At 41.3% G+C, this 18,999-nt stretch overlaps 1 protein-coding gene across 1 annotated transcript in view; it reads left to right on the top strand.

The window, feature by feature from the left end:
* Window positions 1-5,673: 5,673 nt before the first annotated feature.
* The window catches only part of TLN2 (talin 2), a 178,162-nt gene continuing 164,836 nt past the window's right edge, over window positions 5,674-18,999 (top strand). The window contains exons 1-5 of the mRNA XM_065411565.1: window positions 5,674-5,809; window positions 13,361-13,458; window positions 14,438-14,567; window positions 16,092-16,244; window positions 16,569-16,711. Of these exons, the coding sequence (XP_065267637.1) occupies window positions 5,674-5,809; window positions 13,361-13,458; window positions 14,438-14,567; window positions 16,092-16,244; window positions 16,569-16,711 (660 nt within the window). The remainder of the gene's footprint in view (window positions 5,810-13,360; window positions 13,459-14,437; window positions 14,568-16,091; window positions 16,245-16,568; window positions 16,712-18,999) is intronic.

The raw sequence follows: 18,999 nt of genomic DNA, 5'->3' as shown, positions 1-18,999 counted from the left end.
AAGCTGTAATGAGTTGTCTTCCTTATAGAAGGTCTGTTTGAAAATTGTCATATGGCCCAAACATGGAGCATGAGGTAGTGAAAAGCAACGAATATTAATCTTGAACTAAATCCCTGAGCTGGAACTTCTGTTGCCCTGTTTAATCCAGCTGGTGGTTAACATCTGTGTTACAGACCAAGCATTTCTAGTATTTCCTCTTACCCATTGACTATACTGAGCAATATTTCTGGTGGAATTTAGTGAAGCGGAATGGTGGTTTTACTCTGCTACACCTATATTAAAGCAGGTTAAATAACACTTTGAGATTCATTTTCTCTGTCAAGTCTACTGGACCCTAGTGATTAACTTGACATCAGAACTCAGAATGTTCATTGCTGCAGGCTTTCCACTTTAAAGTACAGATGGAAATTTCTTCTTGGACTCATAAAATAAAGGTGTTGCGTATCACAGCATCTGTAAAAGGAATTGTGTAGAGGCTTGTTCCTGCACTAAACTTTGGCAAACAGTTCAAACTCTCTGTTTCTCTTGCATCTCATGATGGTCCCTTCTGACCTTAAAGTCTATGAGAATCTTTGTGGAGAAACGGTTCAGAATAGTAAAAACCAAATGGTGTCCCTCATTACTAATTTCTAGGAATTTGCTTCCAGCCTTGATTTGTAGTCCCTTTTCAATATAAAATGTATAGAATTAGGGCTGTCCAACAATGAAAAAAAATTAATTGTGATTAATCGCGAGAATAAAAAAATTGTGATTAATTGCACTCTTAATACAGTAATAGAATGCCATTTATTTAAATATTTTTGGATGTTTTCTACATTTTCAAATATATTGATTTCAGTTACAACATAAAACACAGTGTACAGAGCTCACTTTTTATATTATTTTTATTACAAATATTTGTACTGTAAAAAAGAAAAGAAATATTTTTCAATGCACCTCATGCAAGTACTGTAGTGCAATCTCTTTATTGTGAAAGTGCAATTTACAAATTTAGAATTTTTTTTTACATAACTGCACTCAAATCTAAAACAAAGTAAAACTTTAGAACCCACAAGTCCACTCAGTCCTACTTCTTGTTCAGCCAATTGCTAAGACAAACAAGTTTGTTTACATTTACGGGAGATAATGCTGCCCTCTTCTTATTTACAATGTCGCCTGAAAGTGAGAACAGGCATTCACTGTTGTAGCTGCAATGTATTTATGCTCCAGATATGCTAAACATTTGTATGCCCCTTTATGCTTCGACCACCAATCCGCAGGACATGCTTAGAACTATTTTTTCAGATTTTATTAGTCTGATCTAGTATTGGGCTGAAGTTTGTACTTTCGTAAATTTCAGAGAAACTTAGAAAGGGAGTTGTTCTGTATTAAAACCAGTACTAACTTTTTGCAACTTCAGTATCTTACGTTTACCAGAAAGCACTCTTAGTTGAGTATTTTTGACTTTTAATATTGAAGAGTGATGGTTAAACTTCCCCAATCATATTCCCCCCTCCCTTCCAAACAAACAACTGTTCTCCAAATCAGGGACTGCATTTAGAAGTTCCTTAAATGTAAGCTGATTCACCAATCCTATTCAGTTTACTGAGTGTGTCCAGTCTGGAAAGGTTATTTTAAAAAAATCAGGCAGTTCAGTTCTTGTATTTACATAGACGCTAATTTTAGGCCTGAGCCTTCATTTTCTGAAACTAGATAAAAGGATGCAGATCTGAGAAGTAAGTGACTTAAAGCAATGAGCCTTAAAGTGGGGCCCAATTGTGGTGGCATTCATGATGTGATAACTCCGGGGTGTCAAACTTTCTGAAGATACACGCTCATTTGAATTTTGTCTTTGTTTAGTATTCCTTACCAGCAAGCCACTGTTTCACTGGGCATCATGCTTTTTCAAATAGATATTACAGTTGCCTTGATGAAAAACAGATGGGTAGATTTGTTTGAATACAGTATAATGTGCTTGTGCAAATTATACTTCCTGTTTTTATGTAGGAGAAACGTTAAGATTGTCTTTTCTACTGCATCTTTAAATGTAGAACAAGGGACACGAAGGGCTTTTCTGCACATGAATTCAAGATGGCTGTTAGATGAAACTGTTACATATACTCATACGTGTGTTTTTTGAGTGACAATTTCCTTTGTCTAAAGTCATTCCAACAGAATATCTGCCTGCTCCTCATTAATGAAAAACATAAGATGCCAGGAAAAGATCAGTATTGATTTAACCTTTTTAATAGGCAAGTCAATAATCAATTCTGGTCATAAAATGTCAGACATTAGAAGCCAGATAGTCTCATCTTTAGGCAACATATAAGGGGAAGAGAGGGAGGAAAGAAGCATTTCCTGTTGTCATTTTAGGTCACTTAATCTTTTTAATGGGGAGAGAATACAAGAGAAAGTGAGAGTTCAGAGGGTTCCATTATAATGACCCTGTTACGGCACATTGTGCACAAGTACAGCAGAAATATTAGTGACAGTAATTCATCCTGCTACACCTGTGACTGACAACTGTGTTTCATGCAGTGTTGTTGTAGTAACATCAGTCTCAGGATATTAGAGCTGGTGCGTGAGATAATATCTTTTATTGCAGCAACTTCTGTAGGAGAGAGAGAGACGCTTCTCAGCTACACAGAGCTCTTCCTCAGGTCTGGGAAAGGTATTCAGTGTGTCTCAGCTAAATACAAGATTGAACAGATAGTTAAGCAGGGCTGCCGAGAGCGCGTTTGAGCCCCGGTGAAAAAAAAATTTTGGGCCCCCCCAGCAAGGGCGGGGCCCCCTTCGGGAATTTTTTTCGCCCCTCTTTCCCCCCCCCCCCCCCCCCCGCAAGGGTGGACTGGCTAAACAGGGCCGACGAGAGAAGGGGGAAGCCGGGCCCCCTTCCGGACCGCCAGGCCCCGGTAATTTCTTATTCGGCTTCTCTCCCGCTCTCGTCAGCCCTGAGCATAAGTAGTTACCACATATTTTATGGGACCATTCAAGGTGAAGTGGCCTATTAACACCCCTTTATTCATATGACAAAAAAGGGGGTTAGTGGGTTACAGATTGTTGTAATAAGCCATAAATTCTGTCTCTTTATTAAGACCATGATTTTTAGTGTCTAGCAAAATTATAAATTTAAGTTGCCAGGCTCGTCTTTTGAAAGTGTTGTGCAGGTATCCTTTCAGGATGAGAACACAGGTGATAGGTGTTTTTGTCTTTTATCATTTTCCTATGTGGGTTCATTCAAGAGCTTAGTGATTTTCCTGGTTTCCCACCGTTGCTATTGGGCATTTAGTGCACTGGATCAGGTAATCACATGTTGTGATAGGCATGTGTAGGACCCCTGGAATTTGAAAGGTGAGCTGTGGGGGGCGTTGATCATTGTGGCAGTGGAGATATGTTTGAAGGCCAGAGAGGGGGTTCACGGAAGATTTCTTTCAGGATGGGGTCCCCATTGAGTATGGATTATCGTTTGATGATACCCTGTATGGGGTCCAGTGTGGGGTGCTGGGTGACAACTAGGGATGTGCAGTCAGAGTGGCTGTAGATGAGAAAATTGTCTGTCTTGTGTGTCCCCCAAACATCTGAGTTGAAGTAAATTTTACCTGCTTACCTACCTAGTGGCTCTTTAAAGTGGCATTAAGTTTTCTTCCAGAGGAGTTGATTAATTCAGATAAAAAGCTAGTCTTGTAAGTCCTCCTGGAGTTTGGAAGGGCCCCTTTAGCTGGAAGTGTGACTATGCATCCTGGAGGATGAGTAAGTTCTCAGTTCCATACGATTCAGACCTATATTGTACTTAAACAAATGTATATGTATGATTGAGGTCTATAAAATAATGACTGGTATGAAGTAAATAAGGAAGTGTTATTTACTCCTTCTCGTAACACAAGAACTAATAGGCAGCAGGTTTAAAACAAAAGGAAGTATTTCTTCACACAACGCACAGTCAACCTGTGGAGCTCTTTGCAAGAGGAGGTTGTGAAGTCCAAGACTATAACAGGGTTCAAAAAAGAACTAGATAAATTCATGGAGAATAGGTCCATCAATGGCTATTAGCCAGGTTGGGCAGGGATGGTGTCCCTAGCCTCTGTTTGCCAGAAGCTGGGAATGGGCGACAGGGCATGGATCACTTGATGATTACCTGTTCTGTTCATTCCCTCTGGGGCACCTGGCATTGGCCATTGTTGGAGGACAGGATACTGGGCAAGATGGACCTTTGGTATGACCCAGTATGGCCATTCTTTGTTCTTAAGGTGGGTCAACCCTTTAAAGTAGTAGGAACCAGGCCAGACAGCCCTGTTGAGAGGTCTGGCTCATCTAAATCCAAGCATGCTGGGGGACGTAATTACTTGACAGAACTAGGGATCTGTGGTGTTAGATGGCAGTCACATGACCAGCCACAGTAGGAAATCCTGTGGCTAACTTAGTCCGTGGCTGAAAGACTACAGGGTAGAGTTCTCCAGAGATCCCAGGCAGCCTTCTGGGAGAGGAGACCTGCAGAGACAGTCTCAGTTTAGGGATTGTCTAGCCCCGGGGAGGGGGGGGAGACTATACAGATGCTGGAGCCTATTACAAACTGCTACTAATTGAGCCCAGGGAAGAGAGCTATAAGGTTTTGACTGTTCATTTTTATAAACCAGACCCAATAGGGGAACACTACTGTGAAAACAGCACACGTGGAAGCTGAAACTAGAGGAATTCAGAATACAGATAAGATGAAAAATGTTAATAGTGAGCATAATCAACCACTAGAAGAACTAAACAAGGGGTTCTGGTGGGATTCTCCATTGCTGGAAATATTAAAATCAAGATTGGATGGTTTTGTAGAAGATACTTGCTTTAGTTCAACCACAGCTATTGGACTTGAAGCAGGAATTAATTACAGGAAGACAAATGGCCAATGTTATAGAAAAAGTCAAACTAGATGATCACAATGGTCTCTTCTGGCCTTAAAATCTGAGTGTGTGAAAATAATTAAGAACTTTACTTTGAATCCATATGTGGCTTTGACAAGAGGACATATTAATATTTGTTTTGATTTAAGCATGCATTGTTCCTTAAAGTAGGGCTTTTAATATGAATTTATACTATTGAAGAGTTCAAAACTAATGAAGTACACCCTTACCCCGATATAACGCAACCCGATATAACACGAATTCGGATATAATGCGGTAAAGCAGTGCTCGGGGGGGGGGGAGGGGCTGCGCACTCCGGTGGATCAAAGCAAGTTCGATATAATGCGGTTTCACCTATAACGCGGTAAGATTTTTTGGCTCCCGAGGACAGCGTTATATCGAAGTAATTCAGTTAAAATCATGAAACCACTATTCAGTCTGTACTAGAGGATGCACTGTTGGATGGATGCCCAAGGAAGAGGTATTGTCAGCTGGTGCAGTATTTGACATGCCTCAGACAATATGTTAGATCTGTAAAATGATGTACATACTTGTCTTAAAGTGACTTTAAAGCATGCCAATAAAAATATCTCTTTTGAATATCTCCTAGCTGTGATATGTTAGTGAGAGTTTCTACAGAATTGATATTTGAATGTGTTTAATTTGTATGCACTTCATTTCAATATTCCTTTTAAATTAATTGAACGATGGAAGTCTGAAAACATTAATTACAAAATGCAGAGGGCTCATTCTATTACTACTCTTTCAGGTATTTTTAGCGGGCTCCCACAAGTGATCTGGCACCATGGTGGCCCTGTCCTTGAAGATCTGCGTCCGCCAGTGCAATGTGGTGAAGACGATGCAATTTGAACCATCCACTGCAGTGTATGATGCATGTAGAGTTATTCGTGAGCGAGTGCCTGAGGCTCAAACTGGGCAAGGTTAGTCTGTAAATCTATATCTCTCCCTCTTCCCCCCCCCCCCCCCCAAGTTTGTTTAAAGAAAAAAAAAATGCACTTCAGCAATTTGTTCTACTTGAAAGGTGTTCCATTCTCTCTGCACTTAATGTTCTTGGTTGAATAGCAATTGTTTTAAAAATCCCATTCTTTCAAGGTCTAATATGCACTAAAACCACAAGCGTAAATCTGTAACTGATTACAACTAGAGTGGGTCAAGTGTCTCATTTACTTTTTTAATGAAAAATGGGTTTGAACAAACAACTCTTTTTTGTGAAACTTTCAGATTTTCATAAAAGGAACTTTTTTTGGCTGCCAAAAGCCAGAAGACTCAGTTGTTAAGGTTTTTGATGAAAATTTTAATCATCAAAACTTTCACTTCCCGACCAGCTCTCTCACATGCAGGTTGTGTCCACAGAGCATCTTTCCCTGTTTGCACAGCCACATCTACCACGTTGTCAAGCTGTGTTGGTAACAGGGCAGTCTGGGGAAATATGGGCAGCTGCTCCCCAGTACTGCAGCGAGTGGGGACTGCCTGGAGCATGCACAGTCAATGACTTTAGCAGGAAATGGGACACAATGCACTCAGCGCTAAGGAGGATACTGGGCCAAACAGACTACACAAACTTGGTTAGAGGGCCTTGTGCACAGCAAAGAAAAGTGCTGAAATGGTTACAAAAAGACAACTATGTGCCAGCCTAGGCCTACAACGGGCAAAACAATGTTGGCTCCCATAGTTACTAACCTAGGTTAAATGTGCCACGTGGAGATACAAACTGTGTTGAGTGAAACCATGCTGCTACCTGGTTACAAACTCAGTTGAGAAGTGTGGTATGGACATGGAAAGGACTCTAGCCAGTCATGTTGTAAGAGCTATTTAGAAGTAATGCACAGGTATTGTAGCTGTAACACAAGGACCTACAGGCCTGAGGCCTGTATGACATTTATCTTAGCATAACCAAGCCCTAGATAATTTGATATAAAATGGCAGTAATGATGTAGGTGGTTATTAGGTAAGTTGTAATTAACCGATAGTTTGACTTTGAGTCACAAGGTAAGTATTAAAATAAACAAGAGGGGGTACGTGTTGGCAACAGGTGAAGTAAGATGCCTCAGAAGTATACTTTTGTAATTTTAGGGAAAGTTTAAAAGGATGCTGAATTTGACCAAAACATACATGAATTAACCGTAGGTGTACCATGGCAACAAATTGATGTAAATGCTAACGAATATAACATAAGTGACTAATTGACCTATTGAAGGTAGGGACCCTAAGTATAGAGGTGTGAAGGTACGTATAAGGAAAGAAGGTTGAAACCATCGTTAATATGTATGAGACGTGGTGCGCGCTAGCATAACCCACTATAAAAGCTAAGACCCAGTCTGAGGACAGTAGGAAATGTTGGAATGTGCTGGCCTGATGACCATATGTTGATTGCCTCACCAGTTCCGGGATTCCTCACTATGGATAATGTGAGAATACAAGTGCTGGCCATTTTGTATTGGCGCTATCTCCTTCGCTATATTACAGAGTTTGTGATCTTGTTTGTTTTGCTAGTAAAGTTTATAACATTATTAGTCAGAGAATATGTAATGGATAGTTTCTCATTTGCTCTTCAAGGTCCTCATTCTGTTGACAACTTTTCTACTGTGCCTGATTCAGAGGTAGAACCCTTTCAAGCTACTGCGTAGTACATAAATTCACACATATCAGGCTACACAATGTTTTTGCTGAACCAATTCAGGTTTATCACAACCCTCTAGCTTTGTGCTGTTTATATTGTCCCTCTAGAACAGGGGTTGGAAACGTTTGGCACGCGGCTCGCCAGGGTAAGTACCCTAGAGGGCCGGGGCAGTTTATTTACCTGCTGACGCGACAGGCTCGGCCGATCGCGGCCCCCACTCGCCGCGGTTCGCCGTCCCGGGCCAATGGGGGCGGTGGGAAGCGGCGCCGGCGAGGGATGTGCTGGCCGCGGCTTCCCGCCGCCCCCATTGGCCTGGGACGGCAAACCGCGGCGAGTGGGGGCCGCGATTGGCCGAACCTGCCGCGTCAGCAGGTAAATAAACTGGCCCGGCCCGCTAGGGTACTTTCCCTGGCGAGCCACATGCTAAATGTTGCCGACCCCTGCTCTAGAATGTAAGCCCTTACAACCAGGAATGGGGTCCTGGCCTGTCACTAAGGCCTCTAAGTATGACAATAATACAAATAATAAAAAATAATGAACCTGTTGATTACATATATCTCCCCTACTTTAGAGCTATTATTTCTGTTATAAATTTTGAAGCAGTTGTTGCCCACGAAAGCTTATGCCCAAATAAATTTGTTAGTCTCTAAGGTGCCACAAGTACTCCTCGTTCTTTTTGCTGATACAGACTAACACGGCTACCACTCCAAAATACTGTTGTTTCTCTAGGTAGTCTAATTATCACAAGAATAGTGGTGTGTTTTCGGTACAGAAATTTTTTCTCCCTTGTAGAGGAGTGTTTTAGCATTACAGGGCCTTAGTATATGGATATAAGAAAAGGCATTTTATTAGTCGTGTCTTGCACGGTGCTGAATGTACTCAACTTCTGTTGAAATCAATAGAAATTTAGGGTTGCATATCTTTTTAAGGTCAGGTGCAAGAGGAAGGGAACTCATCTAACTACAGATTTTCTCTTGTGTAGAAGGTTTTTTAAAACATACAACTGCATTGCAATAAGTGTGTGAATGACACTGCTAAGTAGAAATATAATTACTGAGCCACTGTATCATACCTCTTTTGCTGATGAAGCTAATTGGCAAGTTTGACATTCCTGAGGGTACAATCTGGATTATAGGACAGCTATGCCCCATTAATTCTCAGTGTGGTGTATGCTATGCACTCCTTTGCTGTGTGAGCTTCAACTCTGCCCACTCACATCAGCCTCTAGCGTGCAAGTCACTGCTAGACAAATACCAGCGTGCTATGCCTAGCCACTCTTGAATTACATATTGGGTGACACTTGCATATACCTAGTTCCAGCCTTGCACCCCAGAAATGTACCATCTTGTACTTCTCAGTAACTTACTGAGCAATACAAGTGCATAAAGTCCATCATTTTAACAAAGAAAATGATCATGCCACCAGCTTTTGTTACCTGAGTAGATTCCCCAAGCCCTTCCGCCAAAAGCACACTGGATTAGATAAAACATTAAAATAAGTTTATTAACTACAGAGATTTTAAATGATTATAAGTGATGTAGACATAGAAGATCAGAATTGGTTACAAAAAGAAATAAAAGATAAAAACTGCAAGCTGTTTCCTAAACTTTACCAAGACTAAATTTGAAACAAACAGCTTTTCTCACCCCTCTCAATGTTGCAGGCAGTTCACAGTTTTTAGTACACAGGCTGGGGTCCCTTCCCAGTCTGGGACTAATTTTTCCCAGTTCCAAATCCTTCAAGCAATCTTGTTTCAGTAGAGACGCAGGAGGAGAGAGTTGGCCAGGCCCTTTTTATATCCTGACGCTTTTTTTTTTTTTTTTACTGATAAAGTCCTTGCTGTTTCATGGGGTCTGGATGCCCCATTGCTAGAGCCCTGCAAATCTGTGGATATCCACGGCTCATTTTTGCGAATCGCAGATTAGATGAGGATACAAATTTTATATCTAAAGCCCTGCAGGTATCCGCGGATCATTTTTGTGGACTGCAGATTTGATGCAGATACAAATTTTGTATCTGCTTAGAGCTCTACCCATTACCTATATGCTCTGCACTCAGTCCTTCATATGAATTGCAAATTCTTGCTCGCACCTTCTGTATACCTGCAGCTTGAGGTGTTTCTGGGGATGATATGCCAGTCCTTTGTTATTTCTAAAGAGCTAGTCTGGGTGTTCCCCAGACTCACAGCATGTTTCAGTAACAAACATATGGCAAATCTCATAACTCCATATACAGTATTGATGCACACATTTTAAACAGGGCAGTAATATTCAGCAGATTATGACTTTTCCAATGATACTTCGCAAGACATACTTTGTACAAGATTTATCAGAATTTTGTACAAGTGGTGAGCATTGTAGTGTAGACTGTCATGACAGGTTAGTTTGGGATACTACATAATTACACCAAGTGACACAGACTGGTTGGCTTGTCACTGTCACACCAGCACCAGAATGCAATAAACACAATATGCTAATTTTTCTGTAAGAATAATATGTACTGTGCAAAGGTCATTGCTTGTCCATGATTGAACTGAGAGGAATGAACATTTGGAGCTATATTAGATGCACAATTTGTGGAATGATTTGATGTAATTGACTGTATGCTGATCTTATGTTTCCTAATCATCGCTGTGTGTATGGGTTTGCTGTCCAGTGATTAGCTTCCTAAATTAATGTATGTAAGGAACTTTCTGGTGTGTTTTTACAGTCAGGGGCTTTGGGAAAGGTTTCTTCATTAAAACTCCATATTTTTAGGCTAAATTCCTCTGAGACGCTTATTTCTTCATCAATTGTATGTTTGAGACAGTTAGGTTACACAGCATCTATTAAAAAAGCAAGCAGATTTTTTCTTTGAAAGCTGGCTCAAAGCAGTTTGTATAAAAATTCACTATCTTTAGGTGTTTAACCATTTTATTCAACAAAAAGATAAACCTCTTTAGGCTTTATTGGCAGAAACTGGTCTTTATTTTGTTGCACTTCTAATGGCTGGTAGTCAGTACGGACCTGATGCTACAATCTTGCTTTTAACATGTGTCAATAAAGAGATCGTGACGTGTTTAGTCCAAAGTATGTGCAGCGTACTCACAGACACTGTTATGATGGATACAAAAGAGAGGAATAACTTCACATAGTTGTAATTGCCAGGAAAGTAGTATCAATTGAATTAGATGTTTTCATGGATTCTTAGTTTATTCAGGTTTCAGAGTAGCAGCCGTGTTAGTCTGTATCCGCAAAAATAACAGGAGTACTTGTGGCACCTTAGAGACTAACAAATTTATTAGAGCATAAGCTTTCGTGGGCTACAACCCACTTCTTCGGATGCATATAGAGTGAACCATATATTGAGGAGATATATATACACACACATACAGAGAGCATGAACAGGTGGGAGTTGTCTTACCAACTCTGAGAGGCCAATTAAGTAAGAGAAAAAAAACTTTTGAAGTGATAATCGAGATGGTTCAGTACAGACAGTTTGATAAGAAGCAAGTGTGAAAATACTTACAAGGGGAGATAGATTCAATGTTTGTAATGGCTCAGCCATTCCCAATCCCTATTTAGCCCTGAGTTGATTGTGTCTAGTTTGCATATCAATTCCAGCTCAGCAGTCTCTCGTTGGAGTCTGTTTTTGAAGTTTTTCTGTTTTAAGATAGCCACCCGCAGGTCTGTCAAAGAATGGCCAGACAGGTTAAAGTGTTCTCCCACTGGTTTTTGAGTATTATGATTCCTGATGTCAGATTTGTGTCCATTAATTCTTTTGCGTAGAGACTGTCCGGTTTGGCCAATGTACATGGCAGAGGGGCATTGCTGGCACATGATGGCATATATCACATTGGTAGATGTGCAGGTGAACGAGCCACTGATGGTATAGCTGATGTGATTAGGCCCTATGATGGTGTCACTTGAATAGATATGTGGACAGAGTTGGCATCGGGCTTTGTTACAAGGATAGGTTCCTGGGTCAGTGTTTTTGTTCAGTGATGTGTGGTTGCTGGTGAGTATTTGCTTTAGGTTGGGGGGTTGTCTGTAAGCGAGGACAGGTCTGTCTCCCAAGATCTGTGAGAGTAAAGGATCATCTTTCAGGATAGGTTGTAGATCTCTGATGATGCGCTGGAGAGGTTTTAGTTGGGGGCTGAAGGTGACAGCTAGTGGTGTTCTGTTATTTTCTTTGTTGGCCCTGTCTTGTAGGAGGTGACTTCTGGGTACTCGTCTGGCTCTGTCAATCTGTTTTTTCACTTCAGCAGGTGGGTATTGTAGTTTTAAGAATGCTTGATAGAGATCTTGTAGGTGCTTGTCTCTATCTGAGGGATTGGAGCAAATGCGGTTATATCTTAGAGCTTGGCTGTAGACAATGGATCGTGTGGTGTGTCCTGGATGGAAGCTGGAGGCATGTAGGTAAGTGTAGCGGTCAGTAGGTTTCCGGTACAGGGTGGTATTTATGTGACCATCGCTTATTAGCACAGTAGTGTCCAGGAAATGGACCGCTTGTGTGGATTGATCTAGGCTGAGGTTGATGGTGGGATGGAAATTATTGAAATCATGGTGGAATTCCTCAAGGGCTTCTTTTCCATGGGTCCAGATGATGAAGATGTCATCAATGTAGCGCAAGTAGAGTAGGGGCGTTAGGGGACGAGAGCTAAGGAAGCGTTGTTCTAAGTCAGCCATAAAAATGTTGGCATACTGCGGGGCCATGCGGGTACCCATAGCAGTGCCGCTGACTTGAAGGTATATATTGTCCCCAAATGTGAAATAGTTGTGGGTGAGGACAAAGTCACAGAGTTCAGCCACTAGGTTAGCTGTGACATTATCGGGGATACTGTTCCTGATAGCTTGTAGTCCATCTGTGTGTGGAATATTGGTGTAGAGGGCTTCTACGTCCATAGTGGCCAGGATGGTGTTTTCTGGAAGATCACCGATGGATTCTAGTTTCCTCAGGAAGTCAGTAGTATCTCGAAGATAGCTAGGAGTGCTGGTAGCGTAGGGTCTGAGGAGAGAGTCCACATAACCAGACAAGCCTGATGTTAGGGTGCCAGACTCCAACGAGAGACTGCTGAGCTGGAATTGATATGCAAACTAGACACAATCAACTCAGGGCTAAATAGGGATTGGGAATGGCTGAGCCATTACAAACATTGAATCTATCTCCCCTTGTAAGTATTTTCACACTTGCTTCTTATCAAACTGTCTGTACTGAACCATCTCGATTATCACTTCAAAAGTTTTTTTTCTCTTACTTAATTGGCCTCTCAGAGTTGGTAAGACAACTCCCACCTGTTCATGCTCTCTGTATGTGTGTGTATATATATCTCCTCAATATATGGTTCACTCTATATGCATCCGAAGAAGTGGGTTGTAGCCCACGAAAGCTTATGCTCTAATAAATTTGTTAGTCTCTAAGGTGCCACAAGTACTCCTGTTATTTTTAGTTTATTCAGTGAAACACTTCCATCAAGTAAATTCTGCATGTTTTAAAGCTGAACTGTTGGTTAGTAGTATGAAGTGATTGAGTGAAAAGTCTATTAGCCTTAAATCTGAACTCTTCTGCATTTTTGATTATTATAAAAGTGTCTTATTCAAGTATAGTTAATTATAACTATGTGTTGCACATGAAGGATGAGGTTTGCTCGATGAACCATCCACTTCACTGTAGAGTAAAGCTTATCTTTAAAATCCTGCCCACTGCTGTCTAAGCTACATTTTCTTTAACTGGAATAACTATACTTCTGCCAAACACTCATTAAGAGTGGAACGTAAATTGACAGAAGCTTGAACTTGAATTCTGGTCACCATATTGTTGTTCTTCGTTTGTTTTACCACAGTAATCGTGCCTTTTCTGTTTTGTTCCTCAGCCTCTGACTATGGACTGTTCTTGTCAGATGAAGATCCTCGGAAAGGTATTTGGTTGGAAGCTGGAAGGACACTGGATTATTATATGCTGCGAAGTGGGGTACAGCAAAATTCTTTCATCTTTTTTTCACCAACAGATTTTGAGACAGTCATATAGTACAAAGAACTTAAGTCCTTGAAAAACATTTGGATGCAAGGACAAACCATTTGTTATCCTACAAGTGTCAGAGTTGGCAACCACCGTAGAACAGAATACCCAGCTAAAAGAATGAAAAATACTCACTAATTTTCTGAGTAAGACACAAATATTGGTCATTTTGCATCCAAACGTATACATTGGTATGGTACCAGGAGGTGGTTTAGCCTTTTCATTACAAGGAAGGGATTATCCTTTCTTTCTTGCGTGTGAGTGGAAGCAGAAGTGAACTGATATTTTTAATAGGGTTTGAACTCTTGGGTGAGATTGTGTGCTGAGCCTTTGAGAGGTGCAGTACAGAACTAGCACCTTTAAGCCACCTTTATGCCTACCCAATTGTGGGCTGCTCTAGGAGCCATAGAGACCACCGGTGTCACTTGGACAACCCTTGGGGCCTAAGTAACAGCTGGCCAGAACTTCTGCAGTGCTGCAGCCCTGCCCCTGAAACACCCTTCCTGACTCTAGCTCCACCTCAGCATGCCCTGTATGCCAGGGCTTGTGAGGGGTCCTCAGCACCATTATGGCTGGTCTTTCACAGTACCTGTACTGGGGAAATCCTCTGAGAGCAGCCCGGGCTTTTAGATCCCCTTCATGCTGCTCTGGCATGAAGACTCTGCAGCAGGTTATTGAAGGGCTGAATAGTAGGGTTTAGTAGAGTCACTAACACAGTTTTTAAACTAAAGCAACGTTGACTGTCAATACTAGAACTAGCCCCTGATGCAGGAAACAAGCTTTTAAAGTTTGTCTAAATAGTTCTTAAAAAAATAATGTTGTATTTGTCAAATAAAAACTTCAATCTGCTCCAGATTTCAGCTACATCAGTGGTTTACTGGCTTGGAATGGTTCTGAAGCTGTGTAATTCTTTGTGTGGTTTATTCCCTAGGATATTTTGGAGTACAAAAAGAAACAGAGACCTCAGAAAATACGAATGCTGGATGGATCAGTGAAAACCGTTATGGTGGATGATTCTAAAACTGTTGGTGAATTGCTGGTTACCATTTGCAGCAGGATAGGTGAGATTTCTTGGTCTGAATCTGTAAGAGAATATGATTCCCCCCCCCCCCCCCCTATGGTTTTTACCTTGGGTTTCAGGATTCTATGCATGTTATATACAGCAATTTATCAACATCAGCCTTGTTATGCCTGTTTGAAAATAGGTAGTGGTCAGCATCAGTTACGCTGCATTAAAATACTCAAAATGGCTTTTTTCCCATCCCATAAAGCGGTTGCATCTGCCTTCCTTTGTGAATCAGTGGGGATTTACACGTTAAATGTTTTGCTACCAGATAGCACTCCCCAGTTAGAGGCGCTTACGTTATTTGACACCTAATGTTTTAAATATTTCAGTATTTATTTCTTCCACATAAAGTTTCCTTCTGTGAGGTGGTGAAGTAAAACTAGCTTCATGCCTAACTAATGTTTAAGCAGGGATAGAATTTACTCTTCTATCTTATTGAGTGGCAAAGGCTTCTATTTATATTAATGTGATCACTAAAGATATATAGGACTGGTTTATGCCAGTGTCTTAATGCTGGTTTGAATTGGGTACTACATTTAAATATGAATTGCACATTGAAAAACTGCTACAATTTAGTAATCAGTGAAAAAGTAGGTCATTTCTCCAGGTGATGTAAAGAAAAGGCTTGGTGACCAGAAATGCCTTCTTGCATTTTCACCTGCTCATTTCACAAACATGCCTAGCCACGGGGACCCATATTGTTGTCACTTCTAGACTTCACTGTGATATTGTGTTCTGTCGGGAGTTGACCATGGAAGCCACTCAGAGCAGCTGGTGTACAGTATGGCTCCTTAGTCATCTTAGACTCTTTCTGTCCTGAATAGCACAACTCACATTGTCAGTGCTTAACAAATACTGGAAAACACAAGCAAGACAAAGAAATGAGAGCAACTTAAACATGTACTAAGTGCTCTACACAGGCACTCGATACAGTTTCATGTGAAATTTATAGTGAGGATTAACATCTGTAAAGCGCTAAAGTTGCCTAGAATCCCGATGTTTCAGAGGTTTTCTTTCCCAGTGCTCTGCCACATTTTGTCTACCCATACTTAAGGAAGAAATTGCAGGAGTCCATGACCCGGAATTCTCCATCACATGGCCTCAGTTCTGGAACTTTATTCTGCTCAAAATCCACTAGAGCTTGACCTGGTTACCTTTCTCAGGAGATTTAAAATTTTTAAGAAAGCAACTTTCTTGAGACTGATAAAAGGTAAATACTGAATCAACTCCACGTACAGAGTGTATATTTTTTTGAAGGATAATTTTCGGAGCCTGATAGACGGATGTTGTGCTTTTGGTGCCAAATTTTATTGGAAAGATTGACTAGGTGCCATACTCAATAAATTCATATAATAATACATTTTAGCACTTGGTCTGGAATGTGCTTAGATTTTAACTTCAAATATACTACATTTTAAACAATATTTAGAATAAACCCTTTCCTGCTGTCCTAGTATATGTTACATTTTCACGTTTTGGCTGCTGGAGTTGCATGCTTATCCTGTGTTCACACTTGTAGGTATAACCAATTATGAAGAGTACTCCGTAATCCAGGAGAGCGTTGAGGAGAAAAAGGAGGAGGGCACAGGTACACTTAAGAAAGACAGAACGTTGTTACGAGATGAAAGAAAAATGGAGAAGTTGAAGGCGAAGCTTCATACAGATGATGATTGTGAGTACTGTAACCCAAGAGGCTGTTTGACCCTGAGCCCCGCCACCTGGGGCTGAAGCAGAAGCCTGAGCAACTTAGCTTTGAGGAGCCCCCTGTGGCATGGGGCTCTGGGCAATTGCCCTACTTACTACCCCTTAACGCTGGCCCTGGCCTTCATATGCAGAAAACAACATGTTTTTTGTGGCACAGGTGGGCCATGGAGTTTTGATAGCATGTTGGGGGGACCTCAGAAAGAAAAAGGTTGAGAACCCCGGGTTTAGGGTAATTTTTGCAAGGTAAAATATAAATTTGTGATATTATAAGGTGTTTGTGTTTCTGTTCCAGTAAACTGGCTAGATCACAGTCGAACATTCAGAGAACAAGGAGTTGATGAAAATGAAACACTGCTGCTGAGGCGAAAATTCTTTTATTCGGACCAGAATGTAGATTCAAGAGATCCTGTTCAGCTGAACTTGCTTTATGTTCAGGTAGAGTACGTATAGCAGAGAAACCTCTTCCATCCTATTGAGGAATTCTGTGTGGTATTGTTATAGCTAATACTGTAATTGCTTGTGTGTTTAGCTACCACATGGTCTTATTTCTTTACCATCCCAGCCCTGTATTTGAATTGGACCTTGGGGAAATTCTGTATCTCTTTCATGAGCTTCGTTTCTGGAGTTGGGAGCAGGTCTTGATGTCTGGTTTGCAGGGCCAAATTTTGTTCTCGCTTACCTTTTGCAACCCCACACACAATTGTGTGAACAGGGGAGTTGCAGCATTTGAAGACTATGGGTTTGTCTGTTAACTGAGGGCAGACTGCCTCAGGAAAAATATTAATGATGGATAATCCTGAAAAACGCTGCTTGACTTGTCCAGACTAGTTGAGGTGTTGGCAGCTGGAAAAACGATTTATTGTTAAAACGAGCAAATTGGATCTGTTGGCCATTGCAAAAATGGCATTTGAAGTTACTTTGTGTCTTGGTGTGCATTTTCACGATAGAACCACGCTTCCCATTTTCTATGGCCTTGTTTATAATGACTCAACTGACCATACTGAGATGGGAGATGCAGTTACGTATTATTTGGGAAAGAAGCCAGAGCACCTGTCCTCATTATAAAAGCGGGTTTCAGTTTTTTGCCCTTAATTTTCATAATCATTAAAGTTCTCGTAATTGCCATGTCTTAAAGCTGAAGTCTTTTTGGCTTTCACAGGGGCATTGGGGCTACCAGAAAAAGGCAAAAAATATCTGAGCCAGATGGATAAACTTTGCAGAGGGAATAGTTAGCTAAATTCTTAAAGCACCCCTGCTTTTAATGTCTACTTGTTTTACAGGTAACTTATAAAAATCGTGTCTAAAATAGACAAACTGGTTCTAACAAAACATGTTGTAATGCATCAGTAGTATGAACACAATCACAACATCACTTCCTAGGAATTAATTATGTGGTATGGAGATTAACTAATAGGTCAGTCCTCCTGAACCTGGTCCAGGTCCATGATTACTGAAAGTTTGCCATCCAGATGACTGTTCAGGCTGAGAGATAGAAGAGTTCTTCAAGGGTTGGTCCCTGTCTGTATTCCACTTTGGGGATACACATGCTGTCCGTGCCCCTGGAGTTGGAGAATTTTGGCCTGTGCATGTGCTTTTGCTCTTCTTGTGCTCCCAACCAAGGAGAGAAAGTGCAGGGCAGGCCAACTGCTCTCCAGTTCCTTCTTACCACCTTATGGCCTGGGTTGGAGCCTCCAGTGTTCAGAGCTCTCCTTTGGGTTCTTCGGTCTTTAAATATTAAACATTGCCTTCGTGCTTTTTATATATAGTTATTTCCACAGTTAGTAGTTTTAATAGTTGTTAGCTTTTAGTAAAGTTTTTATAGTTAGATAGAATCTCTACCTGCTGGATGCCTCCCCAACCCAAATACTCTATTAGAGTTTTCAGATTACACCAGGAACTCTAGGCTTCAAGATTTATGTGTCTTGCCCCATTCCTTCTTGGTCAGCGACAACCATATGCAGTGCTTGTACTGTTTTGGTAAGGTACATATCATGGCTAGTTGTAATATCTGCTGCTCTTTCCCTAGCTGTACCTGTGAAGCACAGGAACTTTGGCTTAGAAAACACCTCATAGAGAAGGCCATGAGGCTGCAGTCGGACCCAGGACAGGGGGCACCTGTTGTACATCAGCCTAAATCTACACAGAGTACACTTCCCACCACAAGATCCTACTCTGCTACAGTGGAGTCTGTACTCACAGACTCCTTATTGGGGTCTCATCGGGAAGGCAGAGAACACTCACACAAACATAAGAATAGGTCTCCTCCTAAGTCATCTCTGAAATCGTCAATCCTTAGAGGTTGAGCAGACCTACTCTGTCAACCTCTAAGGACTTGGGACATGCAAAGTCCCAGGGCCAGGACTCTAACACCCATAAAGGAAGGGCTTCTTTGATACCAGACGCTGTTCCAGTGACACCCATTCCATCAGTACCATCTGGGTCTGTCAGTTCCAGTGCAATCGGAGCTGCCGCCACCAGTTGTAGCAACATGAAGTCTCCCTCTTCTGACCAGTTCAATACAAGTGGCTCGGACCCCTCACACTCCAAGGAAATCAGAGACTTACACTGCACCGAAGAATGTCTTTGCTCTTTCTCCATCATCAGGACCTTCCCTAATGAGGTAGATGGTGACTGCACCCGTTGATGTTACCTTGGACCAGTGGCTTTCAACTTATGGTCCGTGTAGACAGACTATATCTAAGGGGTCTGTGAAACAGTCTTAG

Source organism: Emys orbicularis, chromosome 10, assembly GCF_028017835.1.
Source record: "Emys orbicularis isolate rEmyOrb1 chromosome 10, rEmyOrb1.hap1, whole genome shotgun sequence".
Taxonomy (NCBI): Eukaryota; Metazoa; Chordata; order Testudines; family Emydidae; genus Emys; species Emys orbicularis.
This window is presented reverse-complemented; position numbering and strand designations above follow the sequence as displayed.